We start from the raw sequence: 25,891 nt of genomic DNA, 5'->3' as shown, positions 1-25,891 counted from the left end.
ATCTTCAATCCCAAATTTGTCTTGTCTACAAGATGTACAGAAATAAAAATGGAATAGAGACTGGGGGAGCAGCCAACCAATGACTACCCTAACTTGAGACCCATCCCATGTGAGAGAGCCAACCACTGACACTATTAATGATATTGTTACTCTTGCAAACAGGAACCTAGCATAACTGTCTCCTGAGAGGCTTCATCAAGCATCGGGCGGAGTCAGGTGCAGACACCCACAACCAAACATCAGGTGTAGCCTGGGGAGTCTTATGGAAGAGTCTGAAGATAGAAATGAGCAAGTCAGGGGGGTCAAGGACACCACAAGAAGACCCATAGAGTCAAGGGACATGGAAGCGCATAGAGCCTGGGCCACCAACTAGGGAGCATGTAGGAGCTCCCCCTACATATCTGTAGCAAATGTTCGGCTTGGTCTTCATGTGGGTCCCCTAACAAGTAGAACAGGGTCTGTCTCAAGTCTCTGTTTCCTGCCATTGGATCCCCTTCACCCTACCTGGACTTCCTGGTTGGGCCTCAGTGGAAGAGAATGTGCCTAGTCCTGCTGGAACTCGATGTCCCAGGGTGGGTGGTACCCAAGATGGGGGGGGGGGGAATCCCCCTTCTCTGAGAAGAAGGGGAGAAGACAATGGGAGGAGGGATTTGGAAGATGGGACTAGGAAGAGGGGAGGGGAGTGTTATAGGGATGCAAAGTGAATTAAAGATAAATATAAATAAATAGATAAATAAATAAGTAAAATATTCTTAGCCTCAGTGGCAGTTAGGGAAAAGCCAATTAACAACACCATAATGTGATTTCAGTACAAGCTAAAATGAAAAACTAGTTAGCGCTGTCTACAGATGTTAAAGACACGCATACCTAGGAGTTTCATTCCTGTTCTGTGGTTGAGAGGGTTGGCGACTATTTAAAAGGTCATCATCAACAACAGTCTGGCCTTGACTTTTGACAAGGATGAGTCCGGGCTGGTAGGTGGGGATCGTGGGAACAGTGGAAACGCAGTACATAAAAGCAGAAAAAGGTTGAAATCGTCACTGTCATTTGGGATATATTTTGAAATAGGAAAATTCTAGCAAAGGAACCACAAAGAGAAAGGAAGTCTGTGCGAGAGTGTTTACAAAAGTGTCACCTGATAAAAAAGACTTATGAATGAGCTCAGAGCAAAAGTATTTGGTGGGGAAGCTAAAGCGAAAGCCTTTCATGGTCGGAGGATGGTGAGAGGACATTGTTAATCCAAGTGCCGGCTCCATTCACACTATAGAGAGATCTGGCTTCTGCAGGGCGCTTGCTAAGATTTAATGTACTGCCGTTTTAATATTCGTTGCCGCTTTGCTTATGGATGGAAGGGAAATGCAGAAAACGATACTATGCGGTTTTGTTCATTCTCTGGCGCCACAACGCGCACGGGGGACAGTGCAGTCACCTGCACTCCTCGCCCACCCGCAGTGGCCCTGGAGTTTGTGCTTGTTGATGGCTGCTTTGGAACTGGAAGCCTTTAACGTACGCAAAGTGGGCGCTCTCCCTACCCAGGCTGGATTCTCCTGGGACAAGCTGGAAGGGACAGAGAGGGGCGAGGGGCGGGCTGAGGCTACGGTGACCCTCCTCCCCCGGAGCTCCGCCCCGGGCCGCCTCGGCTCCGCCCCCGGGCCGCTGACCGGTCCGCGCCCCGCCGGCGCCTCTGCGCGCGCTCTCACTCCCAGCCGGGAGCTGTGGCCGCGCAGGTCCCACCCGCGCCCAGGGGCCGGAGATGCAGCCGGGCGCTGCGCTGAACCTGCGCCTGTGGCTCTGCCTTGGACTCCTCCACAGCCCAACCTCCGCTCCCGGTTAACCACCCGGGGCCCGCTGCGCACCAGGGGCCTGTGGTGAGACCGCACCGACGGGGCGGGCGGAGGGACGGGGCAGTTTGGGAACCTAGGTGTGAGGACGCCCGCTGGAACCAGGGAAGTCATGGGAGCCGGGGGCTAGGGGCCCGGACCGCGGGGAGCAGGAAAGAATGGGTGAGGACTGCAGCCGGGTCACGAACAGTGTGGCGGAGCTATGACCAGGTTCCAGTCTTTTTGTTTTGTTTTGTTTTGTTTTGTTTTGTTTTGTTTTGTTTTGTTTTTCGAGACAGGGTTTCTCTGTGTAGCCCTGGCTGTCCTGGAACTCACTTTGTAGACCAGGCTGGCCTCGAACTCAGAAATCCGCCTGCCTCTGCTTCCCGAGTGCTGGGATTAAAGGCGTGCGCCACCACGCCCGGCTCAGGTCCCAGTCTTAAGTCTACGGTCCGGTCCGTAGTGAAATGCATCCTTAGCCTGGATTCTTCAGGTCCTTACTCAGTCCCCAGGAAGTCCAGGGCTCACTGCGTCTGGGTCCCGATCCTCCAACGTGAATCATTTCCCCATTGATCCACACCCGACCCCGCACTTGGGTGCGCACTTCCCGACGCCTTGTGTCTACACTGGAGATCGGTAACCTGAGGTCCCCCAGAGGGCGCTCCGGACGGGCGTCTACCTTCTCCTGGGCTAGGACTGAGGACTTGGGACACCCCACCCCGCACCCCACTGCAGGAACCTTACAAATGATCCTAGATTCAGGTTGAAACCTAAGCCGAATCTTGAGTCCCTAGTTTCAGACCGATCCACGTCGAGGTGAAGGGCCAGGGCGTCCCGGGATGAGGGGATCTCCGGATTAGAAAGGATAGAAGATTTGAATCATAAAGCAGAGGCTGCAAGGAGAGCCTTGGGAACAGGGAACGGAAGGTTCAAGTTTGTGTTGAGAGCTTGGCTCTGCGGTGCTAAAGAGTCTCTGGAAGCAGAGGAGCTGTGTGGAGGGGCCGGGAAGGAAGCACTGGGGATTAGGCGGGGGATGAGCCCGGCATCCGCTCAGGAGCCGCTGTCCCTGGAAACCCAAGGTGACTGGGTCATCACAGAGCCCCTGATGCTTGACGGAGACGTGCAGAAAGACCTCGGAGAGAGAAACCTGTATGTCTGTATGCCGTAGAAATTGACTTTGAATGTTTCATCTTTTATTCCCACAAGAGTATGAACTCTTTTTTATATAAGGGAGGACCTTTGGGACGTGTAACGGAGCCGGCAGGGAGGGAACTAATTAATGCAAGTTTTGATATTGGAGCCTCGCTCTCAGCTCGCACCCTGTAGCACCCTGTACGGTCAGACAGCGAAGCTGAGCGAGATGTGATTGAATCTGTGTAGACACTGAAGGATGACTGGCCCTTTGGCTGTTTCTTGCTCCACTGCCCCAACCCTGGATAACGCTTCTCGCCAGTGTTCAGGATATTTTTGTTAAGGGAGTGAATGTGTGGAAGAAGTAAACAGGGCTCTAGCTGGGCAAGATGGATGAGGAATGAGACTTCCTTGGGCCCAGGAGACCTCCCACATTCAGCCAAGAAAGGTATCTGAGGCTCCGGGAGGTTGCATTGGCTGGAATGTAAGCTGTGCAAATTCTTTCCCCTCCCCATTGCTAGAATCCTGGGGTGAGCGGTCTGAAAGGAAGACAGGTACATTGCAGAGATGCAAGGAGCAGCAGGCAGAGGTCCGTAGAAATGAAGGAAGGTGGGAGTGCTTCCTGAAGTAGGCACCCATGACCACATGGGCTGTGAAGAGGAGAGGAGATAGTTTGAAAGGGTGGCCTAGCATGGGTGGGGAATGTAGGGAGTGGGGCTGCCAATGTAAATAGACCAAGCCTCCCTGAGCCGTGTGCCTGGTCCCACTCACTCCTGGTGAAAACCGATCCAGGAGCTCCCAGCCTGGTGGGGGATGCTGTGGCAGGAACAAATCTCTAAGTGCAGAAGATGGGGTGAATAGCTCCGTGGTAGGGTATAGAAAGAAAAAAATCCCTAAGAGAAGGCAAACGGGAGTAGGAGACCTGTGTGAAGCCTGGGGACCCTAAATGAAGCCCTCAAGGGCAACAGACTCACACTTTAGTCTTAGCTGTGCCCCAAAGTCCTTAAGGTATGTCCTGAGATCTCCTTTCCCCACTGAGCACCAGTGTCCTGCGTGTGTTCAGGGGCAGGCAGGGAGGGAGGGGCTCCTTGGACTTGGGCTTGGCTTGGTGTCCTGATCTAGTTCTACAACCCAGCAGGATCCCTGTAGAAAAGGGCAGATGGCAGCTTTAATAAACTCTGTCTCAGGACTTTAGTCTGGAGGGAAGCTAGCAGGTGACACAGAGGGACTGCTGGCTTCATCTAATGATGGTCTGCCTTGCCATGGTCTACATCAAACGTGGCTGCCTATCTCTCTGATATTCCTGCTCTTAGGTATAATCCAGGTCCAAGACAGTGGGATCTACCTGTTTCTGTGGCCTTCTAGTCCTAGCTCAGAGCTCTGGGGACTGAAATGTAAATGTCTCTCAGAAGCAGTGTAGCAAAAGGGACCCTGATCCCTCATCAAAGCCAGGCCTGGAACAGTGTAGTGAAAAGTCTGGCAAACTTCCCAGCATGTCAGAGAAAGAGACTGTGACTCTGTGCAGCTACAGCCACACACACACATCACCTGCTCAGGATGGCAGGAAGGGCAGGGGCACAACCCCATCCTGCAGGGGTTTTCCAAGTGCCAGACTGAAGTGGCATTGGATTTCTGAAGCATGAGGATGAACGTGCTCAGAGACACCCAGCTACTGCCTGTAGGCTTCATAGGAAGCCAGTTGTCACCACCACGACCCTTTACTGCAGTTTCTCATGTTGTGGTGACCCCCCCACACACACCCCAACCATAAAATTATTTTAGTTGCTATTTCATAGCTGTAATTTGTTACTGTTGTGAATTGTAATGTAAATATCTGATATGCAGATGGTCTTAGGAGCCCCCCCCCCCAAGGGGTCACAACCCACAGGTTGAGAACCACTGGTATAGCGACTTCTGGAAGGAGACTGCAGAATGTCAGTGAAGGGTATTCTGAGCAGGGTGAGGAGCACTTCACATGATACCCAGAGACAGGAATGCCAGACAGAGACAGGTGAATGGTCAGATGAGGCTAGCTAGATCTTGGGGGTGGTTGGCTAGGGAGTGACGGAAGAGCTGGCAGGAATGACATAGATGACTGTCCAGGCGAAGCAGGGACCTACAAGTGAATTGGACATTGGGAAGTAGGAAGAGGGAGGCTGTGCCCCAGGACTCTGGCTGAAGCAAACGGGTGGGTGATAAGATCATCCGCCTGGGGAGGACCCCAGGAAGAGGAGCTAGTGTGGAGAAGCAAGGTCTCCAGGTGTTACTATCAAGTGGACTTTCTTGAAGATTCCAGTTCATGCAACCAGATCAGATAAGGAAGGAATGAAATGGGGAAACTGGAGGGCAACCACAGAGGAGGGAAGGAAGAAAGTTCTCTGCGTCTAGTTTAAGGTTTGGTGTTTTCCTCTGCCGCTCTGTTGTCTCTCCGCCGGGGCTTGGCTTTCACCCCACAGCTTTTGGGAAGTTCCTGGGAGTGAAAGGCAGTGGGGAGATGTCCCCAAAGATCCTCTTGCACTCTGTCCGGACATCTCTGATAGAGAATCAGCCAGCATGTCCCAGCCGGAGCCAGGGATTGCTGAGTTTCGGTCCCTTTCAGACACTGGCTTCCTCTGGGATCTCAGTTTTCTGGTCACACTAAGGGGACACGTCTGGGAACAGGAAGGTGCCTGTTTGGCATTCATTGCTGGAGGAGGTTCAGAGGCTCAGGCTTAGAGCTCATGCCCTGCCCCACTGGGCGGTGCCAATAGCAGTCACGCCCCCTGCCCTTGCGCCTCAGCCTGCCACCCTGTCCCTGGGCAAGCACAGGTCCTGGTGGCAAGTTGGGAAGCCCTCTGCCACGTGGACGGCAAGGTCAGCAGGGGTTCATGGGAAAGGACTTGTCGGCCACAAAAGAGACATCCTGCCTGCATTTCCCTCTTCCTGAGGCAGGAGCTGGTGGCCCCGATTTAGCAACACTGGGGGGCCACCTCTGAGCCAGCTGGACTGTGTGAGAAAGTGTCAGCTGATGAGCAGAGCCCTAGCCCCAGGGGTGTCCAGGGCAACTGACTGGGACAGCTGGTGAAACCACAGCCATCCCAGTGCTGGGAACTCAGCACGTGCCAAGGTCCCCTCCATCCTCTCCAGCACCCCCAAAAAGTACAGAAGCAGCCTGTACTCCCGACCCCATCCCTGACTCCTAATGTCCAGCACCTTCCAGATGTTTGTTCTGATACTTCCTCGAAGAACTTCTCTGAAACACAGATCTGAATCTCCCAGAAACCCTGAAACATAAGCTAGTGGAGCAGACTTGCCTTCTGGAATCCGAGGGCATCCGAGCCTAAGAGATACCCAGCCTGCACCCACCTAGCCCCACAAGTCCCAGTTTGCATCCACTCAGAATCACAGGCACCCAACCTACACCCATTGTATTCCTAACCCAGTACTGAGCCTTTCCTGCATCAGATAGGCCCCTGGAGGACTACTGGGGTCCACCAGGGTGTGTGGGGGGTCTTATTCCCATCCTCTGTGTGCCCAGGAGTATGAGTCCAGGCTTCCAGGAGGGCTTAGGAAGAGCCTGGCGTACCAAGTTCAAAGCTTTCCTATGTGAGGTTCATATATTTTAAGTCACATCCCCAAAAGCACACATAAGTGTGTGCACACATGCACGCACACATGCACTTGCGTGCGCGTGCGCACGCACACACACACATGCACACACACTTGATGTGTCTAGAAGTGAGCTATACAACTCAGTATAAAATTATTCATCAAATTGCTTCACATCAAAGCATATGGAGAGCTTACTCTTGTGATGTAGGCATCATTGTTCGCATTTTGGAGATTTGGAAATTAAGGCCAAAAGGGTGAATGGCTCACTAGATGTTAGATGCCAGGGTGATTTGGCTATAACAAGAAAATAACAGGTGTCTATTCCAAGGCAACATAGAGACCAAAGAGATAAAGGGCAAGTGGGGTGTGGGAAGCCACATGTGCAGTTGCAGAGTGGCACTGACTACTGCTGGCCACCACGCATAAGTTTGGACAAACAACCAATGTGTACATATGCAGTAAAGTTTTTTGCAAAGACACTGCCTGGCCCGGGCATGATAATGAGGCTTTGAGAATATAACCAATCAGATGTGAGACATGCAAATGAGGTATGATAATAAGGCTCTGTGAGGTACAGAGAGAGAGAGAGAGTAGCCAATCAGATGAGGAACATGCAAATGAGGCGTAGTGCATAACCAATCTGGGTGTGAGACACGCCTCTCCTAGGCCTATAAAAGCAGCACCAGTTCTGGGCTCGGGGTCTCTTTGCCTCTGCAATCAAGCTCTCCCAATAAATGTGTGCAGAAGGATCCTGTTGCAGCGTCTTTACTGCTGGCCAGTCCGGCGCGCGCAAGAAGTGGTGCCGAAAACCCGGGACAAGAAACATCTTCAGGCACAAGCGAAGACCCCCTGCTACAGGGAGGATTCAGAACTGCATCACGGGGAAGGAGCGATTAATAAAGGTTCCCGCAAAACAGACTGCTGAGAAGGATCCGGCGTGGATTCAGAACTCTTCAGCTGGGGAACGGTGATAATGAAGTGTTCCTGCAAAACAGACTGCTGAGAAGGATCCGACTGCGTGAATTCAGAACTCTTCAGCTGAGGAACGGTGGTACCGGTAAGTCTCCCAAATTGATCCCCAGGTTAAAGGGGGATATGTTTTTTAAGAAAAAAAAAAAAAAGGAGGAAAAATAAAAGGAATCAGTGATAAAGAAAAGGAAATAGTAAAGGGAAGGAAACGGGAAAGAAAAGGGAAAAAAAAGGAAAGAGAAAAGGAAAAGAGAGAAGAGAAGGAAAGAAAGGATTGAGACGATAAGGTTCCCGGCTTTGGGACAAGTTAAGGTTCATGAGTTATGCTTTTTTCTCCCATTGACCCTTTGTGGGTAGGTCTGATAGTTTTGGTCTTGTTTGTTCTGATATATGGACTCTGTTACTGTTTGAAACTGTGTGTAGAGGCAGTCAAGACAGGTCAGAAAATCCTTACAGAGCAACAAGAAAGTATGTCAGAAGAGGAGAAGGGCTTAAAAAGAAAAAGGAAAAAGAAAGGAGACACAGTGTTATCAGGTAGACCAGAAGAAGAAAGTATACAGCAAGCTTATGGCTTGCTTAATGAAACTTTAAAAAATAATGGTTTGAGTATTGCACCAGAAAAGGTACAGCAGTCTAATGTTAGTCATTTTCTAGGAGCCACTATTACTTTACGAGGTGTTACCCCACAAAAGATTAGTATAAGAAAAGATCATCTAAAGACACTAAATGATTTTCAAAAATTATTAGGAGATATAAATTGGATTAGACCTTATTTAAGGATCCCTACTTCGGAATTAAAACCTTTATTTCAAATTTTAGAAGGAGAATCACATATTACCTCATTGAGACAATTAACACCTGAGGCTTCTGATGTTCTTAGGAAGGTGGAAAGAGCTATCCAAAAAGCACAGTTAAATCGTATAAATGAGCAAGAACCTTTGTACCTATGCATATTAAGAACCATAAATTTGCCAACTGCTGTGTTATGGCAAGATGGTCCTTTAGTATGGATACATCCACATATATCCCCTAATAAGACTATAGAGCATTATCCCACCATGGTAGCAAATATGGCCCACAAAGGGATAAAAACTTCAATTACTCACTTTGGAAAAATGCCTGATAGCATAATTGTCCCTTATACTGTCGCACAAATGCAAATATTGTGTGCTACTATAGATGAATGGGCCATTCTTAGATGCAGTTATTCTGGCTTAATTGATAATCATTATCCTAAACATCCGTTATTACATTTTATGTTATTACATCCAGTAATATTTCCAAAGGTAACGGCTAATACCCCTATAAAGGGAGCCATTGATATTTATACAGATGGATCCAAAACAGGACTTGGAAGTTATGTAATCAATGAAAAGGCTGTAAGGTTGCAATTTACACCAGGAGCCCCTCAATTGGTAGAATGTTTGGTGGTTTTAGAAGTTTTTAAAAGATTTCCTATGCCCATAAATATTATCTCTGATTCTGTTTATGTAGTTAATGCGGTTCTAGCATTAGAGACTGCCGGAAATTTTAAGCAGTCTAGTCCAGTATCTGAAATTTTGATGAAAATACAAAATTGTATTTTGATGCGTGAACATCCCTTTTATATTCGACATATTAGAGCACATACATCATTACCTGGACCTATGGTTAAGGGAAATGCAATTGCTGATTCAGCCACCAGAGACATGGTTTTCCTATCACAAAGTTCTATAGAAAGTGCTAAGAATTTTCATCAGCTTTATCATGTCCCTGCTTCTACATTACGACAAAAGTTTAAGCTCACACGAACAGAAGCCCGAAATATTGTCCTACAGTGTGGTGAATGTGTAGAATTTATTAATGCACCTTCTGTGGGTGTTAATCCTCACGGATTGCGACCCCTAGATGTTTGTCAAATGGACGTCACGCATATCCCATCTTTTGGGAAATTACAATATGTACATGTATCCATCGATACCAGTTCTGGTGTCCTACATGCCTCTCCCTTGACAGGGGAAAAAGCAGTTCATGTCATATCTCACTGCTTAGAGGCTTGGGCTGCATGGGGCAAGCCCCTAGTGTTAAAGACAGATAATGGTCCTGCATATACTTCTTCTAAATTTAGCCAATTTTGCAAACAAATGCAAGTGAAATATATTACTGGATTGCCCTATAATCCACAGGGCCAAGGCATAATTGAGAGAGCCCATCGCACTCTGAAACAATATTTGCAAAAACAGAAAGGGGGAATAGAGGCTATGACGCCAAAGATGGCTCTATCCCTTACAATATTTACTCTTAATTTTTTAAAATTGGATGATGCTGGAAGATCACCAGCTGAAAGGCATGGACAATGGCCTCAATCGCCCAATGAAATGGTCAAATGGAAAAATGTCCTTGATAATAAATGGTATGGCCCAGATCCTATCTTAATCAGATCCCAGGGAGCTATGTGTGTTTTTCCACAGGGTGAAGAAAATCCACTTTGGGTCCCGACGCGACTGACAAGGACCGTGAAAGAGCAAGATGAACCCCAAGATGATTCTCCTGCTCCTGATGATTGAGACCAGGATAAGTATACCTTTGTGGGCCATAGTAAGATCATGGCCAGTACCTTTACTGGTACATTCCAATTCTTCTACCTTGCCTTTAATTTTTGCAACGGAATGTTATTTGGATGCGCCTTGTGCACAACAAACTCCTCAAGAGCCACAGGTGTATAATAGTACTAGTTTTCATTTGAATTATACACTATGCTTTGTGCATAATGTGGATAAACCTTTTACACCCTGTATATTTTTAAAGAAAAAGATTATCTTTAATTGGGCAGATCCCATTAGCCAAAATAAGGTGAGCTCTGGAGTGTTGTTTAATGCTTTAACGCAAGTTGCTCAAGGAGTGCAATCAGGCTCAGGTGATGTTGAAAATAATATAACTTCACCTATAAACATCACCACTATTATGATAAAGGGAAAGGTGACCATTCCCAAAAGATCGCGATGGCCTGTTGGCAATGCTACTGCTATACGCAGCATGCCTTGGTGTCATCCGGACCTCGCATTTCCTATAGTTTTTTCACCTTGTCAATCAAAAATTTTTCCTCGGAAAGAAATAGCAAAGGGTTTTGTTTTGTCACCCCCACTAGATTTTGCTGTAATGAACGATAAAGGAGATGCTACAGGGAAAGAAAATATTTGGCCATATTACCAATGGATTTTAAGCAATGAGGCAGGTGCTAGTACCAGTCTGTCAGCCTTTGCATTGCTGACTGGAACCTTTCATGAGATATTGAATGTTTCTGCCACTCTTTCCAATACCTCTACTCATTTAGATAATGTGACAACTAATAGAATTATCAGAAATATGACTACTTCTCCAGTAGAAGTTTGTATCAATCCTCCATTTTTCTTTATATTGGCTGAATTTCAAAATAATACAGAATGGTTAGATTGTACAAATGTCACTTGTTTTTTGACGCAATGCTGGAATGGAACCAAATTCTTAGCCTTAGTGGTTCATCTACCAATCTTTGTCCCTGTGCCTGTTGAGGCAGATCCAGAGAAGTTCCCAATAATGAGTCTTATTCGGCAAAAGAGAGGTTGTGGAATCACAGCTGCCATTGTTACAGCCATTGTGGTGTCCGCGGCATCAGCAGTTACCGCAGGAACTGCTATGGCCCATCAAATTAATACTGCTGACACCATAAGTCAGATAGCAGAAAAATTGTCTGAAGCATTGCTTACCCTGCAAAGGGTGGATTCTCATATCGCCTCAGGGTTAATGTTAGTGAATCAGAGAGTGGATATTTTACAACATGATATGGAACAGATGATGGATGTCATACAAATGAGTTGTGTGGCATCCACATCGCATGTATGCATTACTCCCAATAGGTATATTAATAATTCTTTTATTAAAAGTACAGACCTATCGAATTACCTGAAGGGGAACTGGTCGCAGGAGCTGGAGAGGTTGCAGACAAGGCTGCATATACAGATCCTGAACCTTAATGGGACCAGAGTGGAACCAGTGACCCTCGGAGACTTTACCTCTTGGCTTACCTCTGCTTTTTCTTACTTTAAGGAATGGGTGGGAGTGATGTTGTTTGGTGCTGCCATATGCTGTGGACTGGTGTTCATGCTCTGGTTGGTATACAAATTCAGAACCCAACAAAAACGTGACAAGGTGATTATAACTCAGGCACTTTTAGCTATTGAAAATGGCTCCTCCCCTGAAATTTGGTTATCCATGCTCAAGAATTAGTTGGCATCTGAGTTCTCTACTCTTGCACTCCACGGCACTGAGATGAGAGAGACTCAACGATCATTGATCAGCCCTTGCACATCACTGAGGTTTCCTCATTGCAAGCGATAGAGTGATCATGATTTCACCACTAATTCATTTTTTGGCTGGTCTCTTTTGCAGAGTTCGCCCTAGGTCATTTAGCAGTTATTGTCACACAGCACTGCGGTATCCAGAGATGGGCAACTTTCCTCGTGCTCAGTCCAACCTAAGACATGGGGCCCGGTGGCGATAGGGTTACCCTATGACGGGTAAGGCTGTGACATTAGAGGAACGACCTAAAACAGGAGCCACGGCGGATGGACATAATTGCACAGGCCATAATTGCACAGGCCTAGTCCAGCCTCATTTTATTAAAACAAAAAGGGGGAGATGTGGGAAGCCACATGTGCCGTTGCAGAGTAGCACTGACTACTGCTGGCCACCACGCATAAGTTTGGACAAACAACCAATGTGTACATATGCAGTAAAGTTTTTTGCAAAGACACTGCCTGGCCTGGGCATGATAATGAGGCTTTGAGAGTATAACCAATCAGATGTGAGACATGCAAATGAGGTATGATAATGAGGCTCTGTGAGGTACAGAGAGAGAGAGAGAGTAGCCAATCAGATGAGAAACATGCAAATGAGGCGTAGTGCATAACCAATCTGGGTGTGAGACACGCCTCTCCTAGGCCTATATAAGCAGCACCAGTTCTGAGCTCGGGGTCTCTTCGCCTCTGCAATCAAGTGCGCGCAAGAGTCAACCAACTTGTACAAAATCCAGTGTGCCAGATAGGAGTGTAGGTCCCAGTTTGATCTGAAGGAAGGAAGGAAGGAAGGAAGGAAGGAAGGAAGGAAGGAAGGAAAGAAGGAAGGAAGAAGGGATGGAGGAAAAGAGAGGGAGGAAGGAAGGTGGGTAGGCAGTGGAACATGGCAGGCAGGGCCAGATGACAACGAAGAGCCAATACTCCAGCTGCAGTACAGGAAGGAGAGAGCCATGCAAATTGTCATCTATAGAAAGAGCATCCCAACTAGGGTGACAGTAAGACAGTAAGCCCTGTGAGAAGGGTCCAGGTCTGGAGAATTCACTGGAGCTTCCCGAGGCAGGTGTCCGAGAAGCAAGCAATTAGCACTCCATGGGCTCAGCTGTTGCTATTCCTTCCCTCATCAGTATACACTGAGAAAGAAGACAGGGGCCCACCGAAGGTGGTGAAGTCAGTCTCTGATGCAAAAGCTCAGCCAGCAGGTGTGGAAGAACTTCATGGATGAACTGGGAAGCTGCCTTCCTAGTCCCTAGGCCAAGTTCATAGAAAAGAGTGGAGCTGCCCTAAGCAGAAACTGGTAGGGAGGGGAGTGTCAAAGGATTTAGGGGTAAGTCTGGAAGTGCCACTGAAGATCTCATGATGGGCCTGGAAAGCCAGTGACGTTGCTGAGCTGGCCACATAAGTCAGCCCAGTCCAGAGCTTTTGTCTGCATGACTGATGAGCTGCAGTCCTTTGTAGATAAGTTGGTGATAATCTCTCCTCCCTGTAGGTCCTGCTGTTCCTGGAATCCAAGCCGACTGCAGAGTTTTTAAAACAAGGACTCCTCATGCTTTCAAACTGTGACACCTAGCAGATTCAACATGAGATAGACCACAATTAAGGCAAATATGCCAGCGCTTCATAAAGCTTTGGGTTACTTTGTGGGCTCAAATGACTTCAAAGTGCATGCTCTGATTGGAAGCATTGAGCTGTCTTCTGTTTTGTGAGAGTGACAATCTATGAGCAGCTTCAACACCGCCTTAGAAGGTGGCTTCATTTTGATGGGCTTCTCAGACTGGCCTCATCTGGAACATATCTTTTTTGTCTTCATTTCAATGTTCTATTTCCTAACCATCTTTGGAAACTTCACCATCATCACAATTTCACGAATGGATCGTCGACTACAAACACCAATGTACTTCTTCCTTAACAACCTCTCTTTCCTGGACCTCTGCTACAACACCAGCATTGTACCTCAGCTTCTTGTCAATATTTCTGGAATTGACAAGACCATGAGCTATGCTGGGTGCATGACCCAGTTCTTCATAGTGCTCTTACTGGGTGGAACTGAGTGTATGCTCCTTGTGGTGATGGCTTTCGACCGCTATGTCGCTGTGTGTCATCCACTACACTACACCAGCATTATGCACCCCCTTCTCTGCCATGCATTGGCCATCTCCTCCTGGGTGGGAGGCCTTGTGAACTCTCTGACTCAGACAAGCCTCATCATGACCATACCTCTCTGTGGCCATCACCTGAACCACTTCTTCTGTGAGATGCTTGTTCTCCTGAAGCTGGCTTGTGAGGACACAGTGGGAACAGAGGCCAACTTGTTTGTGGCTGGAGCGATTATTTTGGTCTGTCCTGTAGCACTAATTCTAGGCACCTATGCACACATTGCTCATGCAGTGTTGAAGATCAAGTCAAGATCTGGGCGCAGAAAGGCTCTGGGGACTTGTGGGTCCCACCTTACTGTGGTTTTTCTTTTTTATGGCTCAGCCATGTACATGTATCTCCAACCTGTCCACGTGTATTCCGGGAGTGAAGGAAAGTTTGCTGCCCTCTTTTATACTATCATTACTCCAATGATGAACCCTGATTTATACCCTAAGAAACAAGAATGTGAAGGGGGCTTTGTGCAAGGTACTAGGGAGAGATACAAGCACAACATAGGAAGGGAACAGAACTTTATACAAATATTGTCTAATATTTCTCGTATGACAAAACTCATCTTTCCTATAGAGACCTATTATTCTCCAGAAGATATTCCTCAGTAGGCATCATAATTGTACTTCTTACTTATCTAAAAATTAAAACTGGTGGTCTAAAACACTTCTAGATCCTCACGAAATAGGTATTAAGGGTTGCTTTGTGTCATAACTTCTCCAAGGAATGAGTCTGGGAGAGAGGTATAGCGATTCTCCATAGGAGAATGGACATGGACTCTAAGTATAATTGAGAGTGAGAGAATGTAGGTGGTTGGTCTGGTGCTGCTTGTATTCAAATGTCAAATTCTGTATCGCAACACATGATTGCTCCAAGATGAGCAGATCTTCATGTATACCAGCTTTTGTTGTAAACCTTGCCCCCCAAGTTATCCATGATTGGTTAATAAAGATGCCTACAACCTGGAGTCGGCAGAAGAGAGAGGGCAGAGCAAACGTTCCTGGGCTTGGAATCTCAGGCAGAGATCATAAGAAGGAGAGAAGAGGAAGAAGAAGTTGCTTTGTGTAGGTAGATCATGAGTGTGTGGCCATTAGGGCCAGGCTATTGGAGTAGGAGCAGCACAGGTGGAACATGGCAAGTGATATCTCAAGGTTATTAACAGGGAAGTAGACAAAATAGCATAGAGGGTAGACATCTCCCCAGCTCTAGTGCTTTAAGGCTTATTATAAATATAAAGGTTTTGTGTCTTTTATTTGGGGAATTATGTGGTTATAGAGGCATTTTAAAAACCCAAATAATATTTACTACAAAAAGAGAAGGCTAAACTCAGAATAAAAACACCATACACAAGTCAATATTCACAATGTGGTGCCAGGTAGAAGGCATTGTTTCAAAGGCAAAAGCCAAGAGTTCATACATTTCTCCTAAGTAGTTCTGACCCTGGCCATGTATTCTCACATCTCTAAGCCCATTTCTGATACAGTGGTTGCATTTCTATGATGTGGGTGGCAATTAAGGCAACAGGAACAGAAATATTTCATGGAGCACATCAAATTTCAGATATGATCTATTTTTACAATGTGGAAATGAAGAGGAAATCATGAGGGCTTCCCTGGTTAAAGGATGATATTTACATGCAGCAAGATTTACGCTTGGGTCACTTTATAGGAGACTTCTTTTCTGATAACAGGAATTGTTGATGCCAGGCATTGTTCTAGGGACTGGAACTGTAAACTTGTGCAAGAGAAGGCAATTGGTTGATCTGGTTTTACACACAGAAGCTTGAGAATTGTCCTTTTTGACAAGAATGAATGCTGTGTGAAAGGTTAAAAAAATGATAATAAATCTGGCGTGGAGGTACGGATAGGATGTAAAATAAATAAATAAGTAATTAATGAGGGAAAGGTCCCCAGAAAGGTAGATATTGTGATCCTAAAGATGGAAGGAAAAAGCAAAGCTACACAGAACATATTTATCATCTATCTATCTATCTATCTATCTATCTATCTATCTATCTATCTATTTTACTTATCCACTTTACATCCTGCTCACTGCCCCACTCTTGGTCACCCCCTCCCACAATGCTTCCCCTATCCCTCAACCCCTTCTTTTCTGAGTGGGTGGGGGCCCTCTATGTGTCATCCCACCCTGGCATTTCAAGTCTCTGTGAGGCTAAGCGCTTCCTTTCCCACTGAGGCCAGACAATGCAGCCCAGCTAGAAGAACGTATCCCACAAACAAGGAGCAACTTTTGGGATGGCCCCCATTACATAGAACATCTTTAAACTCTCTATCTAGGTATGAGGAAATGAAACAGAATCAGATGTGAACCCCTGAGTATAGGCACTTGAAAAAAATATTTAAAGTGAGGTTGGCGGTAAACTTTTTATAATTAAAAGGTACTAGCTAAGACTTTATTAAATTGATTTTATGATACAGTCATCAACACAACTACAGTATAAACTATGACAATTTAACTGTACATATAATCTAATAAACATTCAATATCATTTTTGAAAATAAAAAAGTTGGAAGGAAGACAGAAAGAACATAGGTGAGAAAATGAGACAGAGACTTTCCTGAACGGTGTTTGACTCTATGCAGGAGAATCACTAGATGACAAAATTCCTAGAAGGAATGGTTTTCTTGTTTCATCTAACAATGTCCCCTGCTACAAGTTTCTCCTATGTTAATCTTGAATTTCCCTAAAATCAGCACAAGAAGACACTGCTGATCTGTGCTGAGGTCTGGGCAGTCTACATCAAAAACATTGGTAATAAACTTAAATAAGCAAGTAAAATACCTCTGTTCTGACAACCACAAAATATAATTTTCTTTAGACTTTAGCCCAGGAAACAGTCACCAAAGATAAGCAGCTCTGTGTAACCCATGGTTCTTTAGTATATTAAAAGATGTTTGTAATTTATCTTTTTATTTGTCGAGGAAAACAATGGATACAACTTAAAATCATCCTGTAAAGCACAACAAGCCAGATTCAGAAAGACACATTTAATATTTTACCTCATCTATAGAATCCAGATTTAAAATTACATGCATGTATGTGCAGTTCATAAAACTATAAGAAAGGGGGAAATATATTAATGGTAAAGGTTAGTTTTCCTATCCATTTGACACAAACTAGAGTCATCTACAAAGAGAAGATCCCATTTGAGAAAATACCTCTATTAGATTGTCTAGACAAGCCTAAGTTAATGATTGACATAGGTGATCAAGTCCACTGTAGGTGGTGCCACCCCTAGGTGGGTCTATATTGTATAAGAAAGCAAACTGAGCAAGCTAAGAGGAGCAAGCCAATAAGAAGCATTTCTCCATGGCCTCTGCTTCAGGTCCTGCCTCGAGTTCCTGCCCTGAATTCTCTGAATGATAGGCTATAAGCTATAAAATCAAATAAACTCTTTCCTGCCAAGTTAATTTTTGTCATGGCCATTATCACCGAAATAGAAAGCAAACTAGGATATTAATGGAGAAGGTAAAGGGATACATGCAGTCAGGAAATGGAAGGAAGGGCTAGAGGAAGAAAGTGAACTAGCTAGGGATGATTGAGGATTGAAAATAGCAATGGGAAGGGATAAAAATAAGAGCAAAGTATAAAGTACATATGTATGAAGATCTAATGATGAAACCTATTACTTTGTATTCTAATTTTAAAGTTAATAAATGTGGATAAAATCCAAAGGCAACAAGGGAAGAAAGGGAGGCAGAAAGGGAGGGAGGGAGGGAAATTAATGCATTCTAACTCATATAAAGGAAACTAAGATCAGTTGGATCAATGGAATAACTTCTGGGCATCATATGAAGACTCCATGTAAAGGAAGGCAGCTGTAGTTTGCTGAACAAGTCAGGCTTCATGTGCAACATGGAATTTGGTCTGTCTGGCAAAGGGTGAGTAGGGGTCAACGTAGAGAAGCAGATGGAATCTTGGACTGCAGAATCACATGAGCAAGTAAGCCGTTATCCTAAGAATACACACTGGGTCACACAGGCTTAACAGAGGCCAGGGGAATAGATAGTACTGAGGACTGAAAGTCATATCTTGGAGCCAGTCAAGTTCATTGTAATTGCCACAGTGGCCCTAGGTCTCCAAGGTCATGCCTTGTAAGCCACTGATTCTCCACAGTTTCTATGGGGTTGGGGCTATAACTCAGTGGTAGAGTGCCTACTTTAATATGTAGGCCATCGTGGGCTCAAAGCCCAAGAAGACTTGTGAGTTCCCTCAGGATACATATTGTGTCTGCAGCTTTAGTTTTGGGTGGGGAGTTGATAACATACCAGCTACTTCTTGGATTCAAAGGGTCAAGGTAAAAGGGGACAGTCTCACCTCCTAGGCTGGGAGACGCAATACTGTCCACTATATATGCTATCATGACTTCTAAGAGACAGGAGCACTGACCTGAGCCCTTCTCACTATAGAACCAAAGAGGGAAGTATCTTTCAGACATCACAAGTTGCCACCAGTCTCTAGTGAACCTCTCCTCTCCTTTGAAGCCAGTAAAACAGAGAGAGAGAAAGGCAGGAGATTTGTCCTTGAACTTCAGGTAAGTGGGGCTTGGGTGAGATACTCACATTCAAACTTAAAGGGGAAATATTCCACTAAGAACTAGCACTAGACTTTACTGTGTTGGACCATTATTCTGGTAGCAAAGAACATTAAATTAATGTAAAAATATTTTATCTCTCATGAACTCTTACATTCTCTGTCATCTAACCACACTGCTCTGTTACACAGCTGGTCTAAAAACTCTAGTCTGAATCTATATCTCTGCAATTTCATAAAATTAATTAACTACAATTTAAAACATAAACAGTAAGGCTCTTATATACATAGTAAGTTGCAAGCATCACTGAGGACCAAAGGATAGAAGCGCAGTCAGAGTTGTGGAAACAAACCAAGAATTTCTCGGAGATTAGGAGAAGGGGTTCAAAGCATAGCATATTGTTGACATTAGAAAAGTAAAGACCATGGCAGGGTGAGATGTCATACCCCCTACTAACACAAACCTTCACCTAATCAGAATTTTTTTTTTACAAATTCTGAAGGGCACTCCCAATGAGTGTGAAAATCTGAGTGTCGAGAACATGGCTCTCTTCCCAAGCAGTCTACTTTTAGAACCCTTTGTTTCTTTTCAGGTTTTCTTCTTTACCAGTCACAATCTTTCTTCCTGTAAATCTGACCCCTGGTCTGAATGTTGGCTTTAGCAAGATCCTCATCTCTAACCTAGGCCCTGTCTTTGGAAACAAACACAAGCCAGCATCTCTCTCTATTCTCTTTTCTGATCTAAAGCCTCATTAGGATGTTTACAGATGACTGACCAGTTCTGTTGTCTTCTGAATGTGTGCATACATTCAATGGTGTGATCCAAATCTATAGCCAGGAACATGTTATTAGTCTGTATTTCTTCTGACCAATGCAGATGCTCAAGGTCTCTCTATTTTGACAGTTTTCTAAATTTCAGTGCATGGTGGAGGGAGGAAACATAATTCATGTCATTAGGATCCAGGATGCCTGTCTCATCTCATTTTGTGCTTTCACTGAGATAACAAGTTTCACTAACAGGGCCAGGCTTGGTGGCACACCTTTAATACCAGCATTAGAAAGCCAGAGGCAGGCAGATCTCTTGAGTTGGAGGCCAGCTTGGTCCACATGGCAGTTTCCAGGACACCCAAGGCTACACAGCAAGACAATTTCATCAACAGGAAAGGAAGTCGATGTGGTTAAGCAGTTGAGTCTGGAGAAGCATGAATGTGGGTAAATGTCCACACCATAAACACTTTCCTTAGTGTCTGGAAGCTGATCGTTTGGAAGGGGTTGATCTACATGAACCTCCACAAACACCTTTAACCCACATGCCCTGGGCTCCCATGAGGACTCCATGCTGATCAGTTCCAGGAGTATGATGGGGGTCTACCTGGATTCTGAAACAAAGGAATAGAAATAATGCATGGGCCAAACCAGAGGTTTAGGCATGATCCATGAAAAGGGGGAGATACAAATGTTCTTAAACAACGGAACCAATTCCCAGGGATATTTTCTTCCTGTGATCAGCACATATGGTGGACACAAATCAGACCTTAGTACTGACCACAAGGAAAAGTGAAGAAAATAATCTACAAGGCATTAATTAGCAAGGAGTGCAAACCAGAGGAACTAGGTATCCTAAGTAATGGATCCATAGGCTGTGTAAGAGTTGCAAGGTGAGCAGTGTCAGACACAGGGGATCTCTGGTCTCAGTGTTCCCGGTGGGCATTGATGCTGTACTTCTGCAGACCAACCCAATCCTCACAGAGCCTTGGCAACTGGAAAACACAGTACATCTTCTCAAGCCACAAACCCAGAAATCAAAGTCTCATTAAGACAGGAAAAGGAGTCATTTGATGGGGCAGAGAAAGAAAACACCTTGACCTTGAGGTTGTGTAGCTTCAGGTTGTGTCTTTGCATATAGCATTCCAGAATAAGACACTAGATACCCAGGAAGCAGGACAATGCCTTTGTCCCACAAAGCAAGACGGAACCGGCTTCAAGGATTCATGCCTCTCTAAGAATCTGTCCAACAGTTGCTGCAGGATGATGCTGCAGGCTCAGTGACTTTATCCCTCTGTGATCTTCTGTGCCAGCTGTTGTTCTAGACAGAGAATGAAACTAATTCCGTGAAAGACGGGGCTACCACCATACCCATCTGATTAGTCAGGGAGTTGCATTTTGTGAGAAATGGGTTCAAGCAACATGCTGGAGCAAAGAAATAGGAAGAGCCCCATAAAAGAAGGACAAAGGGGCTAGAGATACAGAGGAAAGTCTTATGGGTGAGGAAACAAGGCAAATGACTCATTGAGCAAACTTTTGCAGGCAATGGTCTTCAGGATTCATTGTAAACTGGAAAGGCCAGATTCTCACAGGAGCACTGCCCTACCTAACTTTGAACTTAGCTATAGTCACTGCTATTCATTGAAAACACTGCTGACTCTTGTTAACTCTTCAGTTTTTACATCTTTACATCTTGTCTTATAATTCCTTATAGATGGTTGTCAGGGTTACAGGTTTCTCCCCCCTCCCCACTCTACATTTACCCAACTGGGGTTTTGAATCAAAGCTCAATTTTCCTTCATTCTGTTTTATCTATTACCTATTGATGACTATTGCAATCTAGTTTTCTCAAGGCCAAATTATTTGGATTATGATTCTAATATAAGCATGTCACATAATTAGAAGCCCAATTTACTTTTGTAAATGTAATATTTCTACATGTGGTTTTGAAAATTATGACTAAAACTATAATTCATGAATGTCTAAATTATTGTGTCACTAGCTGAGATATACTGTAATTTGTTAATTTCCCCTGAGAATATTCCTATATTCCTGAGATATTTATATGTACTATGTATTTTAGTATATTATTAAAACATGAAATACATACATTCATTTAACAACATTGGTGGGTTTTATTCGGAATTATTTTCTTGTTGCTATTGTTATTTTTACACATAGGGCAACAGAGTCTCACTGTGCAGCCCAGGGTGACATGATCTTCTTGTTTCAACCTTCGGAATTAGAGGATTTCATGCTGTGTCAACAACCTTTAATGCCAACCAAAAGCTTGTCAAATCCTGGGTATGATGATGGGCACCTTTAGTCCCAGCACTTGAGAGACAGAGGCAGATGGATTTCTGTAAGTTTAAAGCCAGCCTGATCTATATAGAAAGTTCTAGGCTAGCCAGGGCTACATAATGAAACTGTCTTGAAAAAGAAACATATCAAATGATTATTTCTTTGTTTTTCTCCTAAAAACATAAACCAGAAGCAAACTTTCAGAACAGGTGACAGATGAACAGCATAACTGCACTGATCTGGGAGGATTTATCTATAATGGGACAAGATCTGACTTGGATAAAACTTGCTATGATATGTACATAATTTATCTTATATAAGTATGTATATAACATAAGTCTCACAGTTGGCAATTTTACTCTTTTCCATGAGGAGAAATCAAACATCTTGTTGAAATAATTGATTCAGTTCTTGGGTGTCTGTCATTACATTCCAGTTCAGTAAACTCATCACAAAGCCACATACCAGTCATGGATCAGTGTGCCAAAAATTATTCACACTAAGCATAGATAGAAATCTCTTCATCCATACTCTACTTGTTTTCTTGGTTGTATGGGTGGTTGATTTAGGCATGCTTTTTTTTTTTTTTTTTTTTTAACCATGTTTTGAGACAAGGTCTCTGTCCTATTTAGATTCAGATGTCAAATTGGCACAGCCCAGCTTCATTTGAGGTAGTCTCAACTGGAGAATTGCCCAGGCCAGATTGGCATGTAACTATGTCTTTAAGAGATTAATTAATGTTTGATGTGGGAAGACACAGCCCACTATAGGCGGCACCATCCCTAGGCAGATGGGCCTTAGCAATATAAGAAAGGTAACTGAGCAAGCTAGAAAGAGCAAGATGATAAGCAGTGTCCCTCTGTAGTTTTACTTCAAGCTCTTGCCTTGAATTCCTGCCCTAGCTTCCCTTAATAATGAAGAGAAACCACAAAATTAACTAAGCCCTGTCCTCCCAAACTTGTATTTGGTCAGTGCTTTATCACACCAACAGAAAGCAAACTAATTGTCTTATGTAGCTCTGGATGGCCTTGAATTCACCTTACAGCTGGAAAGAGTTTTGAATTCCTGATCCCCCAGCCACTACCTCCCAAGCACTCATGGAGTAAGAAGAATAACTTTGTATACACATGTCTCATTTTCATTTTTTATCAATGACTACTTACAGCTCTCAGTGTTCTCTTCTGAACTTTTTAATTTTTTTTTTAGTTTTTAAAATACCACCTCAAGACATTGCCTTAGAGTTGACAAAATACATTTAAAATTAACACTCTACTTTAGCATAGCCATTTTCTCCTGCAAGGGCAATCTAAGCATCTCATACTGACAATCCCCCTTGTATGGTTACTGTTTATCAAGCTATAAACATAGAATATGTATTTGTTATAATAATTTTTCAGAATAGTGTCTGATGTGGCAAGGAAGAAGCGAACAGTCAGACTGATGAACTTAATCTGGTTCATCCTCGGTCTCAAACGACAGCGACAGCCCAGCTCAGAGACTGAGAAAAATAATAATAAAAACATACCAAACATCTGCATCGTCCACATTAGAATCTGAAAACAGGTTCCACATTACTGCTTTTACTTCCTATTATTAATGCCACGAGGATGGCACTGCATCCTTTCTATGTTCAGACAAGGAACCATCATTTCCAGAGAGTTGATTGGCCTGTCTAAAGTCACAGAACAAACGGGCTACAGGAATGGATTCAAGGCAGGGCCACACCTCTACACTCCAATGATCTATGTGCTAGTGAAGAGATGAATTGAGAAGATGTGGTAGCCTGCACAGGGTGTGGCCAGGATCAAGAAAGGCAACATGGCGCATGAAGGGTTCACAAGCCCCTACCCCTAGCTTAGGAAGGAGCAATTAAAAACTTATGACTGCTAATGGAGGGAGACTCAGTTTTCATTAACAGGATAGCCTCTAGTAGGTCAACCACGCTCCAGTAGTTAGCCCATACCCATGTACATATTGGTATCACAAATTGGACTTGGTGGGTTACTTTCTGTGAAAGAGAGAGAGGACATAAAGTTAGGAGAGGATGGGGAAAGGATGCATCTAGGGGGGAGTGGAAACAAACATACTCAAAATATGTTTCAGTTGTGTATGAAATTCCCTAAAACTAATAAACATATTTATAAAAGAAGATCAAACACAAGTGAAAAAGAATCAGCCACCAAACCCAGACACTATTGCATATGCCAGCAAGATTTCACTGAAAGGACCCTGATATAGCTGTCTCTTGTGAGGCTATGCCAGTGCCTGGCAAATACAGACGTGGATGCTCACAGTCATCTATAGGATGGAACACAGGGCCCCCAGTGGAGGAGCTAGAGAAAGTACCCAAGGAGCTGAAGGGGTCTGCAACCCTATAGGTGGAACAACAATATGAACTAACCAGAGCTCGTGTCTCTAGCTGCATATGTAGCAGAAGATGGCCTAGTCAGCCATCATTGAGAAGAGAGGCCCCTTGGTCTTGCAAACTTTATATGCCCCAGTACAGGGGAACACCAGGGCCAAGAAGTGGGAGTGGGTGGGTAGGGGAGCAGGGCGGGGGGAGGGTATAGGGAACTTTCAGGATAGCATTTGAAATGTAAATAAAGAAAAATCTAATAAAAAGGTGTAATTTATGAAGTATCTAAAAAATAGTTCATGTTTTTCATAGGAAGCATTCAGTTGACTTCTGTTTGTGCAGGTGGGAAAATATGGACTATTTGAACACCAGTTCAGAGGAGGGCTTCATTTTGGTGGGCTTCTCAGACTGGCCTCACCTAGAACCAACCCTTTTTGCTTTCATTTCTATTTTCTACTCTCTGACTCTCTTTGGCAACACCGTGATCATCATTCTGTCTCGACTGGACCTCCGCCTGCACACACTCATGTACTACTTCCTCTGCCACCTCTCCTTCCTGGACCTCTGCTACACCGCCAGCACTGTGCCCCAGCTTCTGGTCAACCTCTCTGGACTTGACAGGACCATCAGCTTTGGAAGGTGTGTGGCCCAGCTCTGCATAGTGCTCTCACTGGGGGGAACTGAGTGTGTGCTTTTGGTGACAATGGCTATAGATCGCTATGCTGCTGTGTGTCGCCCACTCCACTACACAACCATTATGCACCCTGTTCTCTGCAGAGCATTGGTTGTATTCTCCTGGGTGGGGGGCCTTGTGAACTCTCTGATCCAGACAAGCCTTGTGATGGCCATGCCTCTGTGTGGACACCAACTGAATCACTTCTTCTGTGAGCTACCTGTTCTCCTGAAGATGGCCTGTGAGGACACAGGAGGCACAGAGGTCAATTTGTTTGTGGCCCGGGTCATAATCTTAGTGTGTCCTTTACTGCTAATTCTAGGCTCCTATGCTCACATTGCCAGGGCAGTGCTGAACATCAGGTCAGTGGCTGGTCGCAGAAAGGCTTTTGGGACATGTGCATCTCATCTCATTGTGGTTGCCATGTTCTATGGCTCAGCCATCTCCACATACCTCCAACCTGTCCACAGGTATTCTGAGAAGGAGGGAAAATTTCTTGCCCTTTTTTATACTGTAATCACCCCCATGCTCAACCCTCTGATCTATACGCTGAGGAACAAGGATGTGAAAGGAGCGCTGTGGAAGGTGCTAGGGAGAGGCACAGACTCCAGGTAGGAGAGCAAACAAGAGCAGAAAATTATTTAGTATTAGGTTACTGTAAATTAATTGATGTTTACTATTGGAATACATTATTCATAAATGTGATTATAGAATCCATCCTTTTATTTTGGAATTTCCCACTTTTTGCTAATTCCATTACTAGTTTATTTTATACTATGGAAATAACATGGAACAAATTCAAGAAATTTTCTTATTTGTACATCCCAGGTAGGGTCAGACTAGGTGGCAAAAGCATTGATTCATCACAGTACCCAACTCCTCAGAGTCCGAGGTTTCAGTTTCTAGAGCAGAATCGTGCTGTAATCACAAGCCTTTACCTTGGAACTCAGGACAGCAGCTCACGCCAGTGTGTGCACTGGACTTATCTCGACCTCCAATGGTCTCAAGGGACCAGATTCAGTGTACGCTGTGCTTCAGTTGTGGTGTTTGTGGCCATCGGTGTCGCATATGACCAGAGCCTTGTCTTGCTATGGTTAGTCTACCTAGAGCCAGAGGAATTACTTGCTTCTCATCACAGACCCACTGGTTACAAATGAGGCACTTACTGGGATACGGAGAGGATTGTAGCATGAAAGCAACCTTCTTGGGACTCTACTCACACTTGCTGAACAACACAGCAGCTGAAGTTTGTAGATCTCTCTGGCCTTGTGTCACC

General features: G+C 44.8%; 1 protein-coding gene and 1 pseudogene across 3 annotated transcripts; both read left to right on the top strand.

Annotated features, from left to right (window-relative positions):
• The first annotated feature begins 11,915 nt into the window (after positions 1-11,915).
• Olfr1372-ps1 (olfactory receptor 1372, pseudogene 1) lies at positions 11,916-14,947 on the top strand (annotated as a pseudogene). Its single transcript, NR_034155.1, has 2 exons — positions 11,916-12,046; positions 13,311-14,947. The product of NR_034155.1 is annotated as an olfactory receptor 1372, pseudogene 1 (transcript).
• Positions 14,948-20,692: 5,745 nt separating this feature from the next.
• Olfr1373 (olfactory receptor 1373) lies at positions 20,693-25,230 on the top strand. Of its 2 annotated transcripts, XM_017314417.1 has the most exons (2): positions 20,693-20,709; positions 24,315-25,230. In XM_017314417.1, exons 1-2 carry the CDS (start codon positions 20,693-20,695, stop codon positions 25,228-25,230), a joined length of 933 nt encoding a protein of 310 aa, XP_017169906.1. The 2 variants fall into 2 exon arrangements, with proteins under 2 accessions (XP_017169906.1, NP_997110.1); NM_207227.1 differs by lacking the exon at positions 20,693-20,709 and having other exon boundaries at positions 24,295-25,230.
• The last annotated feature ends 661 nt before the right edge of the window (positions 25,231-25,891 follow it).

This window comes from Mus musculus, chromosome 11, assembly GCF_000001635.26.
Source record: "Mus musculus strain C57BL/6J chromosome 11, GRCm38.p6 C57BL/6J".
Taxonomy (NCBI): Eukaryota; Metazoa; Chordata; class Mammalia; order Rodentia; family Muridae; genus Mus; species Mus musculus.
The sequence above is the reverse complement of the archived record's forward strand: the minus strand, read 5'-3'. Positions and strand labels throughout refer to the sequence as shown.